This window comes from Phymastichus coffea, unplaced genomic scaffold (genome assembly GCF_024137745.1).
Source record: "Phymastichus coffea isolate CEN01 unplaced genomic scaffold, Cenicafe_Pcof_1.1 PCOF00058, whole genome shotgun sequence".
Lineage (NCBI taxonomy): Eukaryota > Metazoa > Arthropoda > Insecta > Hymenoptera > Eulophidae > Phymastichus > Phymastichus coffea.
In genome coordinates this window covers 518,353-529,904 of record NW_026706869.1, presented here as the reverse complement: position 1 = coordinate 529,904, position 11,552 = coordinate 518,353, and the positions used below count along the sequence as shown (strand labels likewise).

At 33.8% G+C, this 11,552-nt stretch overlaps 2 protein-coding genes across 5 annotated transcripts; both read left to right on the top strand.

The window, feature by feature from the left end:
* Window positions 1–193: 193 nt before the first annotated feature.
* LOC131666350 (gamma-tubulin complex component 6) lies at window positions 194–8,136 on the top strand. Of its 4 annotated transcripts, XM_058938957.1 has the most exons (18): window positions 356–489; window positions 552–654; window positions 719–769; window positions 826–1,061; window positions 1,131–1,236; window positions 1,308–1,664; window positions 1,738–1,845; window positions 1,922–2,092; window positions 2,155–2,453; window positions 2,527–2,746; window positions 2,806–3,037; window positions 3,096–3,288; window positions 3,348–4,692; window positions 4,754–5,014; window positions 5,074–5,283; window positions 5,346–5,518; window positions 5,680–7,956; window positions 8,027–8,136. In XM_058938957.1, exons 2-17 carry the CDS (start codon window positions 568–570, stop codon window positions 5,972–5,974), a joined length of 4,344 nt encoding a protein of 1,447 aa, XP_058794940.1. In that variant the 5' UTR covers window positions 356–489; window positions 552–567; the 3' UTR covers window positions 5,975–7,956; window positions 8,027–8,136. The 4 variants fall into 4 exon arrangements, with proteins under 4 accessions (XP_058794939.1, XP_058794937.1, XP_058794938.1 ...); XM_058938956.1 differs by having other exon boundaries at window positions 194–489; window positions 552–769; window positions 826–980; XM_058938954.1 differs by having other exon boundaries at window positions 194–489; window positions 552–769.
* Window positions 7,138–10,012, top strand: LOC131666428 (vacuolar protein sorting-associated protein 26B-like). The gene is made up of 6 exons (XM_058939087.1): window positions 7,138–7,176; window positions 8,207–8,350; window positions 8,548–8,942; window positions 9,020–9,126; window positions 9,192–9,412; window positions 9,749–10,012. The coding sequence occupies exons 1-6, from the start codon at window positions 7,138–7,140 to the stop codon at window positions 10,010–10,012; spliced, it is 1,170 nt and encodes a 389-aa protein (XP_058795070.1).
* Window positions 10,013–11,552: the final 1,540 nt, after the last annotated feature.

Genomic DNA, 11,552 nt, shown 5'->3' with positions numbered 1-11,552 from the left:
CTTTTACCGTCAAAGACAGAACTTCCTGTCATTGAACATATGTCTCATTTCAACATCCTTCACCGTCGCACGTCGGATTAAAACGTCTTTACTTTACTTTACTAGATGGCAGTGGGTCTCTGACGATTAAAACGTCATCATCGCGCGTGCGCGTGTTTTGATTTCGCGCGTAGTTGAGCTGTCGATGTTCCTGTCGAGGATAGACGAGATTATATGGAGCCAAAAACAGCCACACAAGGTCAAGAAGAATCAGTCGTCAATTGATGAATAGCCAAGTCTCAAGCGCAAGTTGAGAAATGCAGGATAATAACAGCGATATTTATGGCCAACTGGGTAAATTGTGTGACAATTTGTACCGCAAGTACCAGCCGTACAACGACGAGGACTATTCGTCAACTTACCTCCTCCAGCAGGATAATAAAAAGCAACTCAGGAGATTGAGAACTAAAGCTTACGAGATTTTGTTGAACAAGAGCAGTCAGGATTATTGTGAGTATCATAACGTTTTTCAGTGAGTAAAGACTACGATTGTGACTTATTTGCACTTGCAGCTAAAGAGCGGGAACCATGCGATCCGATAATGGGCCTGCTCAAATTTGCTTATGTTTTGAAAGTTGGTGCTGGTCGTGTCTCACAGGCAGCAGAATTGAACAGGTACCTAAGTGAATTTATCGAGGAGAAATTGGATCAGGACTCTACTACCTATTTGACCTTGCAGTTTCTCAATTGCTTGAAATCTCTTGATTTTGAAGAAGAAGATTCTTCTTTAGTGAGTTGATAACTATCAAATATCAAAGAAGAGTTTTTACGAGTGTTTTCTTTTAGGATGTGTTTTATTATGACAAGCCACATCCTCAGTTGCCTGAAATGTTATGTGATCAAGATGATTTGACACCTTTTCAAGTGTATCCCATCGAATCCTTTTACTTGCCAAACAAATTTGAAAAAGCATTTCGAAAGGAACAATCTGAGGTTATCAGGTACAATGCTACTAAGCCTGGTAGTAGATTTGCTTTATTGGATAAATTTACATCTAATAGAGATCAACATTTTCAACCTAAGTAGATAACATTTAATTATTTCTTTTATATTTTTTAAATGAATAATTGATATTTTCATTTTATGTGCAGGCATGGGAGCAGTGACATAATGTTAACTAATGTACCGTACCATACAAATAGTTTACCTAATGAGATGAACTTAGCTTTAAGTTCCTATTTTGTACCCCAAATCAAAGTAAGTTTTCTGTCAACTATTCTAAAAAATTTTCTAGAGCACATTGATATTTAGGTTTTTATTTACATCAGGATACAGAAAGCACAGAGGAAAGATTTCAATCGAGCAAAGAAGTTATTGTAACCTATCCAGAATCTCCATGGCAGCAGCTAGATTCTACACAATGGTTTGCACAGAATAGCATAAATTATCAAGACAATCAAATTAGAAATTATGAGATTGAAGATAACAAGATAGAGGAGCAAACTATTCATTTGGATGAAATCTGGGAAGAAATGGATAAAGAATCACTTCCTCTCAATCACAGAACTTGGGAAACATTGGGACTGTTTCATTCTCAGAAAGAGCCTCCATTTGCTTCAGAATCCATTAATGTTACTGAACATTTAATAAATGTTGCACAAGATAATATTATTATACCAGGAGAGGTAAGTGCAATAATTTTGGATATTTGGTTGATTTGATAATACAGTCAAAATAATAATTATCTTATTTTTGCAGACTTCATTAATGCAGTTGAGAAATGAAATAACAATCAAAGCATTTATAGCTGATGCCATACTTTTGTTGCTTGGTATTGAGTCAAATACTTTTGTGCACAGTACAATAGTAATTGTCAATGTATTTTTTTGGTACCTTTATCTATCTATGATACATACACATTACGCTCTGTTTTTTTGTATAGATTGGATTTGAATTGAAAAAGAATATATTTATTCATGGAATACACTGCATAACTCTTGAAAATCTATGTCAAGATATCATTCGTTGGGGAACCTGCTTTAGAAATTTATCAGATATGATTGTTCCTGATCCTCAAACAGGAAAGTTACAAGTTGATGGACTGATATTTGAGGTAAACTATTTTTTTAATCGATCTCTCACAGCAAACAGAATATAATGTAAACATTTTTCAAGGCATTATGTAACAGCGTAAAAGAATTTCTCTTATTCTACCACGCTGCCATACTCAGAGTTTCCAAAATCAAATACGAAGACGTTGGCATACTGCAATTTCTCCATAAAATCTCACCCCTTGGCAATCTAATCTTACAAGTAGCTGAACTTTGCCGCTGTGACTCTCAAAGAACTACGTCTCTCGGCAGAGGCATCGGTATTCTCACGCATATCTATAAAGAAGTTACCAAAGTCACACAGAAAAACGTTGCTTTGGTTTTTTATTCAATTTTAAAAGATTGCTGTGAAGTGTACTTTAGGTAAAAAATACTGTCTTTACAAAAATTTAATAAGGATTACTAAAAGAATGTAAACATTTGATTTTTATTGTAGATTTCTACAACAATGGATATTCGAAGGTTCTTGCTTTGACATTTACGAGGAATTCATGATCAGAATAAAGCCTCAGTACTTACGAATTCGCGGTCATCGCTTTTGGACGCAAAGTTTCCGTATCAACCACAGTTCAGTTCCTGGATTCTTGTCAGACCTCACCGACACAATACTCCAGTGTGGAAAAGCTGTCGCTCTATTAAAAATATGCAATCCTCAAGTACGCCTTACATCAACGAACTATTTTTCATTATTTTAACATAAATAATTTTATTTTAGCATCCACTATGTCAAGCATCAGCTTCTTGTCAACCACCAATCCGTGTATGTTTAAGCGTTAACATGCTGAGAGAACAAATGAAATTTTACGAGGATTACAGAGATAAAGGGAAGATAGAACAAGACGATGAGTATTCGTTATACACTGCGATTCATGAACAGAAAGAATCTGAAAAGAAACGAGCTGAACTTGTAATTACCGCACAACAAAATACTTTGCAGAGGCTTAAAAGTAAGTTATTGAATGTTCACATTCTCATACAATCATTTTATTCACGTTATTATTGCAGAAGAAAGAGAAGATGCTTTGACTAAACGAGCTGAAGAAAAGAATAAGCTTTTGAAACAGCTTAAAGATCAAGTTGAGCAGGCAGCATTGAGAAAGGAGAAAAATCGAGAATCAGAATTAATCGCTGATAAACTTTTGCTAGATGAGATTTTAAAGCAAGAGGAAGAAGCGAAGATCGCTGAACGAGTAGAAAGGTAATTAGCTAAATTTATTTACTGTGTAACATTATTGCAACAATGTCCATTTTTCTCAGAGAAAATACTATTAAGTACTACAACGATCTAGCAGAAGAAGCCGAAAGACGTCGCATTCATGCTGAATGGCGAATACGTCGAATGAAACTATTTGACGAGAGAGTTACTGCAATCGCGAGTTCCCGTCGAGAATTTATCAATACTCCAGATGAGTCTAAATCGCCTAACAAATTCCCGCAGAGTATTGTAGAATCAAAAATTGAGCAGTTAGTTGAAAAAACAAACTCGACAGTGCAGGAAAATGATAATGTTGTTGCAATGGAAACTTCTGTTCAGGAAGTTGTACCTAGTGATGAGAATAGTAATCTGAAATCTGCAGAAGAAAAACCAGCATCAACAGTCGAGACCAAACCCATTGGCGAACTTGACGAGCAAAATAAAAATATAACTGTACCGATCAAACGAGCAGTTCGTCCTACTGTTCTCGATCTCACAAATGTCAACGACAGGCTGGATGGTCTTTTGAGTCTTCGAGAAACCGACAACATGATAGCAGCGCAACGTAATAAACTCAAAGTTCTGCAACAAGAGTATGGTATTACGCCAAACAACAATGAGTCAGCAGCGATTCTTTTAACAATGGAGAAATCGTTACAAACTGAACTTCAAGAAAATCGTTTGCGAAATACTCAACACATTGCTTGGGATGTCGGCGAAACAACAAAACGAGAAACGTTGAATGAGATGACGGAAATACATACAAATAGGTTGAAAAACACACAGCATCTTAATTGGAATTATCCTGAAGTGACGAGTATTTCACCTAAAGAACATGTTTTAACGGCAGCGGAGATTAATAGAAATAAAGTCATGTCTCACTTTTACAACCGTCCGGAAGACGCTCAAGAGAATAGTCAGAAGAATGATAAATTAACAGAGTGTCAAAAAAATAGAAACAAGAATATGGCACATAGTATAGAGCATTTCACATTCGATAATGGTAGGGAACAAGATAATCATTTTAAAGAAACGCCTATGTCAACAAACACCGATCAATTCACTGTTAGTAGTTCGATGCCTGCGCCGAGTTTTGGTGATACGCCATTTTCCGAAATTACGAATAACAGTGATATGCTTTTCGCAAGATCTTCGTCGGATAATATTTCCTCCGATGGTGCATCGACCCATGGTCGTAGTGGTGTGAAACATTTCCAAGATACACCGGCGTTACCCAATTTTATTGGGTTTGGATCTTTACCTAACACACCGTCTACAGAAAGTCAGCAATTAACGGTTGCCGATGTTGAGATGATCGATGCTACGTCATTACAGGTATTTTTGGAAAAGTCGGTTATTGTACCACTCACCGTACAGAGTTATCTTGTGAACAACGCGTTGATTAAAGTAAGTAAATTTTAATTGTGATTATTTTTCAGTAAGATTGATGAATTTTTTGTATTTTTAGTATTTACTGAACGAGCATAATATGCTATCTCATCTACATAGTTTACGAAGTTTTTTCTTCTTGTTGAATGGAGAATTCACGAAAACTTTATCTTATTCGTTGTTTACGAGATTATATCAAATTTCTCAACCTGCTGAACTTTTCAACTCATCCACACTGTCGAATTTTTTGGAGAAAGCTCTTGTTAGTTCACTTAGTGGCACCTACGCTAATTCAGAATTACTTAGTTTGTCCGCTACTGAAGTTCCAACTTATTTACAGGTATATTCCAAAGTTTGTCATATTACGATAAAAAATTAAAAATATGTTGTTTGTTATAGACATCAAATCCTGAAATATTAAGTTGCCTATCGTTAAACTACAAAATTTCATGGCCTTTAAACATTATATTCAATGAAATAGTAATGCAACAGTATAGTCGAGTATTTAAATTCCTTCTCATGGTTGGTCGCGTTTTGTGGGTCCTTCAAGAAGACTTTCATATCCTGAAAATGGAAAGAAAAGCTTCCATAACAAAAAATCACCACAAGGTAATGAATAATGTTTCTTTAGCGGCACAATTGACGAATCTTAAATTTTTTCTCCGTTGCAGTTACAATTGTACCGACACTCAATGATGCAATTTATGAACGCACTACATACTTATTTGACTTGCAGTGTATTGCATGCGAGTTGGTCGGAGTTTGAGAAGGAGCTCGAGAACGCAAAGACCATTGACGAAGTTTATGACACACATGTCAGTTATATAAAAAAGATTTTATCGAGGTAACGAGTCAATTTATGAAATTGAAGCGCGTCTTAAAACATACGTTTCATGCTTTAATCTATTTATTTGTAAAGTAAAATATTTTTCATGTATTAACATATTTGTTAAATTTATTTAAATTTTATTTAAATTATAAAAAAAATTGGCTTTTACTTTTTAGATGTATGCTAAATGTCCGTGGCGAAAAGATGCGAACCTGCCTGACAAACATTTTCAAAGTAGTGTTGAAATTTCACAATCGCATACGTGCTCAAAACTGGAACGATCCACGTTCGTTGGGACCAAACTACGAGAATATCGAGAAGATGTATGTGGCGTTTTGCGAGCAGAGAGCTTACTTGGCACACGTTGCTGATAAACTTGCGAATAGCGGTTATCAGCCACATCTAATGCAGTTCCTCCATGCACTCAATATTAATCAGCATTATGATCTTACGGCCGTCATCCGAAAGTAGATATTTTACCCGAATGTAAATATAATTTAAAAAAGCCTAGTGTAAATAACGTATTTTTGTTTCTTTACACTCGAGGATATATAATTTTAACTGTTTTTTTTCAAAAGCTTGTTACATTATTGTTATTAATCACTCAAAGTGCCATTGTTTCTATTTTTGAAACATCTAGTATTTATTTTTAACAATGTATATAGTACAAACTAATGTTTTTACAATGTTCTTGTAGTTGTAATTTAATTCGTCGTTTGATTTACACGCTGCGTTTTCATTTGTTTCATTTAGTCTAAATTCATCGTTATGAAATGAAAATATCCAAAAGATGTCACCTTTAAAATTTATTTATACTATTTTCAACTTGAATCAAAATAAATGCTCACGTTACAATTAATCAATATTATTTTTCTCCATTATTAAAAAAATTGAAAGTTTCCCGTTAACAAAAAAAATCAGTCAATAAATCTTGACACTCTCTTTTTAAACTGAATTAAGCATTTCAGGTAGCATCGATTGTAAACCTATAGAGAAACTATTGCCATTATCTGGTAGGAATTTTATACATTTTACAGTTAATTAAATACATTCGAAGGAATTTAATTTTTACAGATAGGAAATACGGAATTTTGAGAACCAAATGTCTTTTTCGTCTGCTAGGCAGTTAGTTACTATCAGAAAAACTGTGAAGCGCCTAAATATCGTGTATTGGCAAAAAGCATAATACCATATACTAAATATATAAAACAGTGGTGGGTGGAGCAAATAAAATTCTTACAGTATTCACATTATAAAGATAATGAGAATTCATTTATTTGTTTGAATTATATTAAATGTTTAATGTGTATTTATTGCAATTTATTTTAGAAGTTTATAAAAATGATGTATGTATCCAGAAGAGGATATAATTGTTATGACCTGACACAGTTATTTGAGTATGTCAATTGATTACACTTCTGTTAAAAGCATATGATGCAACATATGCAACAGTTACTAGTCTTTCTTTACATTAAGTAATTTTCTAATTGACTAAAATATTGTTATTAAAATAGGGTATATATCTGCAATGGTTGATCAGAGTTACATCTTTCTAGAGTAGGACTCATATTTACAAGGCTAGCCAAAAAGTCTAGAAGATCGTCACTGTAATTATGTGAATATATCCTTCAGAGATGCAACAAGGAAATGGTTATAATATAAATAATTATCTGGTAGTTCCATCTCATAAAACCGATATATACTACATGAACATCAGAGAAAGATAATAATACTGATCTAAAGACTAATTCAAAAAGTAGTTACATACTAGTAGGATGTATTGAAAGACTAGTAACTTTTGCATCATATGCTTTTAATAGAAGTGTAGTCAATTGATATGTGTCAATCCATACCCAAATAACTGTGTCAGGTCAAAAACTGTCATAACAATTATATCCTTTTCACTATGATACACTATTTTTGTAAACTTTCAAAATAAATATCATTAAATATTCTTTGAACATTTAATATAATTCAAAAGAATAATTTTGTCGGTATGTAGATACTCCACAATTGCAGATGATAACTAACTGCATAGCAGACGAAAAAGACGCTTTTAGTTCTCAAAGTTCTATGTTTCTTATCTGAATGATTAATTTTTGTCGGGTGTTTATTTATATATATAAACACCCGACATTATGTGTGTGATGCGTGTGCGTGTGTATGCGCGCGCGCGCGCGTGTGTGTGAATGTACATTATGCTTCGTCATGGCTCTACTCTCGAGGAGGCGTTGCAAAACTTAAAAATTTTGCGGTCTGAAGTAATCTGCGAATCGCATTCATTACGTGTACTGCTCATTTCTCGCAGATTGTGCGATATGCCATAGTTGTATAGTAGTCCTCGTCTAGGCTGCAGCTTGATCGTCGATTCGGCGTTTGTCAGTCGTCAGGGTGCATTTAACCTCCAAGGATATCACCGGCTCTACGGCCGCCCTTCGTACTTTTGCTTGCTTGTACGCGTCCGGCCATATTGCCTTTAATATCCGTGTGTACTCTTCTTATTTTTTTAAAACTTTTTCGTAGTTAACACAATTATGCCGTGGGCTGCGTAATAATAGGAGAGAGAGAGAGAGAAAAAGACGCACATATTTTCCATCGCTTATCATAATTTGTTTGAAAATCATTAAACGATGGTAAGTAAACAGCTATGAAGAATCAAGAAGAATTTTAGTACGAGAATGATCAAGTTTGTGGGTGTTACAGAGCTTCTTCGGTTTCGGCCAATCCGCTGATATCGAGATCACCCTTGATGGCGCTGACACCAGGAAGAGTGCTGACATCAAATCCGAGGATGGCAAGAAAGAGAGGCATTTGTTGTATCTTGACGGCGAGACTGTTTCTGGCAAGGTACGTGTTCAAAGATACAAATCCGCGCGCAGCAGAAAGGTTTTTTTACTCTCTAAAGCGGGAACACACGCAAACAAAAGTTGTTTACATTTTTGTATAGTGCAATGATACTGTTTCTATTGTTTCCATATGTAATGTATTATATGATGATAAGAAAAAAAGGTGTAAACTGACTGATGTCATTAATCTTTGATTAGATCAACATAAGTCTAAGGAAAGCTGGCAAACTAGAGCATCAAGGTGTAAAAGTTGAGTTTATTGGTCAAATAGAGCTTTATTATGACAGAGGTAATCATCATGAGTTTACAAGTTTGGTCAAGGAATTGGCAAGGCCCGGTGAACTTACTCACAATACCTCGTATGACTTTGAATTTGCCAATGTGGAGAAACCATTTGAGAGTTATACTGGTTCCAATGTCAGACTGCGATACTTTCTCAGAGTGACTATTGTTAGAAGAATCAGTGATATTGTTAAAGAACTTGAAATTGTTGTACATACTCTTAGTTCCTATCCAGATATGAATAATCCAATTAAAATGGAGGTTGGCATCGAAGATTGCTTGCATATTGAATTTGAATATAACAAAAGCAAGTGAGTGCTGATCTACATCAAATGTTTATTTAATTCTTATAAAGACGATATTATTTGGATTTTATTTTCTTTTCTAGATATCATTTGAAAGATGTAATTGTTGGAAAAATTTACTTTTTGTTAGTCAGAATCAAGATCAAACACATGGAAATTGCAATTATCAAAAGAGAAACCACTGGCTCTGGTTAGTGTTTTCATCAATTTCAAAGAAATTGAATGAACATAAATTATAATTTGATATTTGTTTAGGACCTCACACATTTACGGAAAATGAGACCATTGCCAAGTATGAAATAATGGATGGTGCACCTGTGAAAGGAGAATCGATTCCAATAAGAGTGTTTCTCGCCGGTTACGATTTGGCGCCGACAATGCGCGACATTAATAAGAAGTTCAGTGTTCGATATTATCTTAATTTAGTCCTCATGGATGAAGAAGATCGACGATATTTCAAACAACAGGTTGGTAAAGTAAGAATAAGCACTTGTATTTGGATTTGAAATTCTACATGAATTTCAAGCTAGAACGTATTTAGAATATGATTGTAATATTCTTTTTAAGCTATCTTTTGTACCAAACTGAGTAATAACATTTTATTGAAACTTTTTAAAAGTAGAGACAAAACTTTCCTTGATCGCGTTGTCGTTCATTTTCAATGCCAACAACCAACAGAAAGTTTATTAATCAAATTAACTTAAACTATGACACGAGAAAAAAAATGGTCTTACGTAATACACTCTCGTGATACGTTAGGTCTCAGTCAGACAATCACCACAAATAAACATCGTAACCTCGATTTTCAATAGGAAATAACTCTATGGCGAAAAGGCGAGAAAAGCCGGAAATCTCAATCGGCCTCACCGCACCTGCCATCTCACTTGGTCTCCTCGGAAACTGGCTTCCCCCAAGGTGCCCCTCAAAATGGTCCACCACCAGTACAAGAATTAAGTCCTAATACATCTTTAACCGATGGTAACGTTGAGCCACAACAACCACCGGTAATCGAAGGTATGACGAGAGAGGAAGGGGATGGTGAAGGTGACAAGGATGTTAGTCCTGAAAGCCAGTGAATTCGACATGTGAACGACGTTTTTTTGATTATTTTTATACGATGTATTGAGGATACACACACAGTCGCATATTTATAATTCATATTGAGAGTTATGTATAGCGGAGAAAGGAGAAGTTGTACATATTTTGATTGCACATATAAGGCAAAGTCCAAGAAAAGTTCTTTTCATGACAAGATGGGAATTTTATTGATTTCTTCCCATTGGTTAGAAGGAATATAAAGTATTTATAATATTAATGTTACTATAAAATTTTTTTTCGTTTGCAACGTTCACGAGCATGTACATGTAAATAATCAGGTACATACGACTTTTTAGAGACTCTATATGTAAATATTGCTCTGTCAAGCAATGATAATCATTGTCATGTCAATTTCGTTATTAGTCTCGAAAATTGTATACAAATTTCTTTTATTAATTGCTTAATACTCACACATGAAAGCCATATTTTTTTCTCCCCCTCCTCGGCGGAAAATAAATAGTTTTTTGTAACTTTATAGCCTTTTTATTTTGTGCCGAAAAGTGTAAAACGAAAAAAAAAATCGAATCTATGCAGAACGAATTGTTTGTATGTATAAGGAGTTCGATTGAGTCCCTAACGACTAATCAATTCTTTAGCTTTTCTTTTAATGAGCATGAAATATAATGGATCAAGAATGTATGCTATCAACCAGTACGTGAAAAATCTGAGAAATAATAAAAGACAAAATCACTCCAACAAATTAATTGTAAGTAACGTTTTCTAAATGAACATTTGACACTCTAACTTTTTGGTTTTTGTAATTGATAGTATAGTATTTTTCAGTCAGATGGAGAGCTTTGGCAAAAACAAAGAAGCAGTATACATAAAAACATGAATTATATAAATGTTTTTTCTAAATTTTTCCGTACGATGATACGCACAAGTGTGAGAGATAAAACGATATATTATATAGAAAGAAAAAAAAAGAACAAATCAATCATCATTTATATACTTTGTTATTTGTTGACCAAAAAAATTAAATCGCGTTGAAAAAAAGAAAATAAATTAGATGAATGTAGAGAGAATAATTCGTAGGATTATTTTACATGTGAAATAATGTATATATAAATATACATATATATAAAACATACATAAAAATACATTATTATCATACAATATATATACTCAATTTATTTGTATTGACTTTGATGTAATACCTATGGTTATAAGAGATTATTTATATTTAACAAAACGGAAGTACGGCATTGAATTATTTCTTTTCTTTTCACTTCACCAATATATGTGTGTGTGCGCGTGTGATATGAAACCACTATTAGAAAAATTCTATCTTAAAGGATATAATAAAAAATCCGTTGTTATATAGGATATAGAGTATAGAAGAATATGTCAAGAACGCCACTTCATATTAATCAGAACCAGTGTTATATATATATATATATATATATATATATATATATATAAATAATTAATTAATAATATAATAAAAGGATAAAAGGAGATGGATCTGAAAGTGAAGCCAGTTTATTCGTGATCTAATTGGCTAAGAGGTGACCACGT

Coding starts and splice junctions, on each gene's coding strand:
- LOC131666350 (XM_058938955.1), top strand. CDS start 297: ATGCAGGATAATAACAGCGATATTTATGGCCAACTGGGTAAATTGTGT. Junction 1,237..1,307: donor ATTTTGTACCCCAAATCAAA/GTAAGTTTTCTG, acceptor TATTTACATCAG/GATACAGAAAGCACAGAGGA. Junction 4,693..4,753: donor TGAACAACGCGTTGATTAAA/GTAAGTAAATTT, acceptor TTGTATTTTTAG/TATTTACTGAACGAGCATAA.
- LOC131666428 (XM_058939087.1), top strand. CDS start 7,138: ATGCAACAAGGAAATGGTTATAATATAAATAATTATCTG. Junction 8,351..8,547: donor GCGAGACTGTTTCTGGCAAG/GTACGTGTTCAA, acceptor ATCTTTGATTAG/ATCAACATAAGTCTAAGGAA. Junction 9,127..9,191: donor AAGAGAAACCACTGGCTCTG/GTTAGTGTTTTC, acceptor ATATTTGTTTAG/GACCTCACACATTTACGGAA.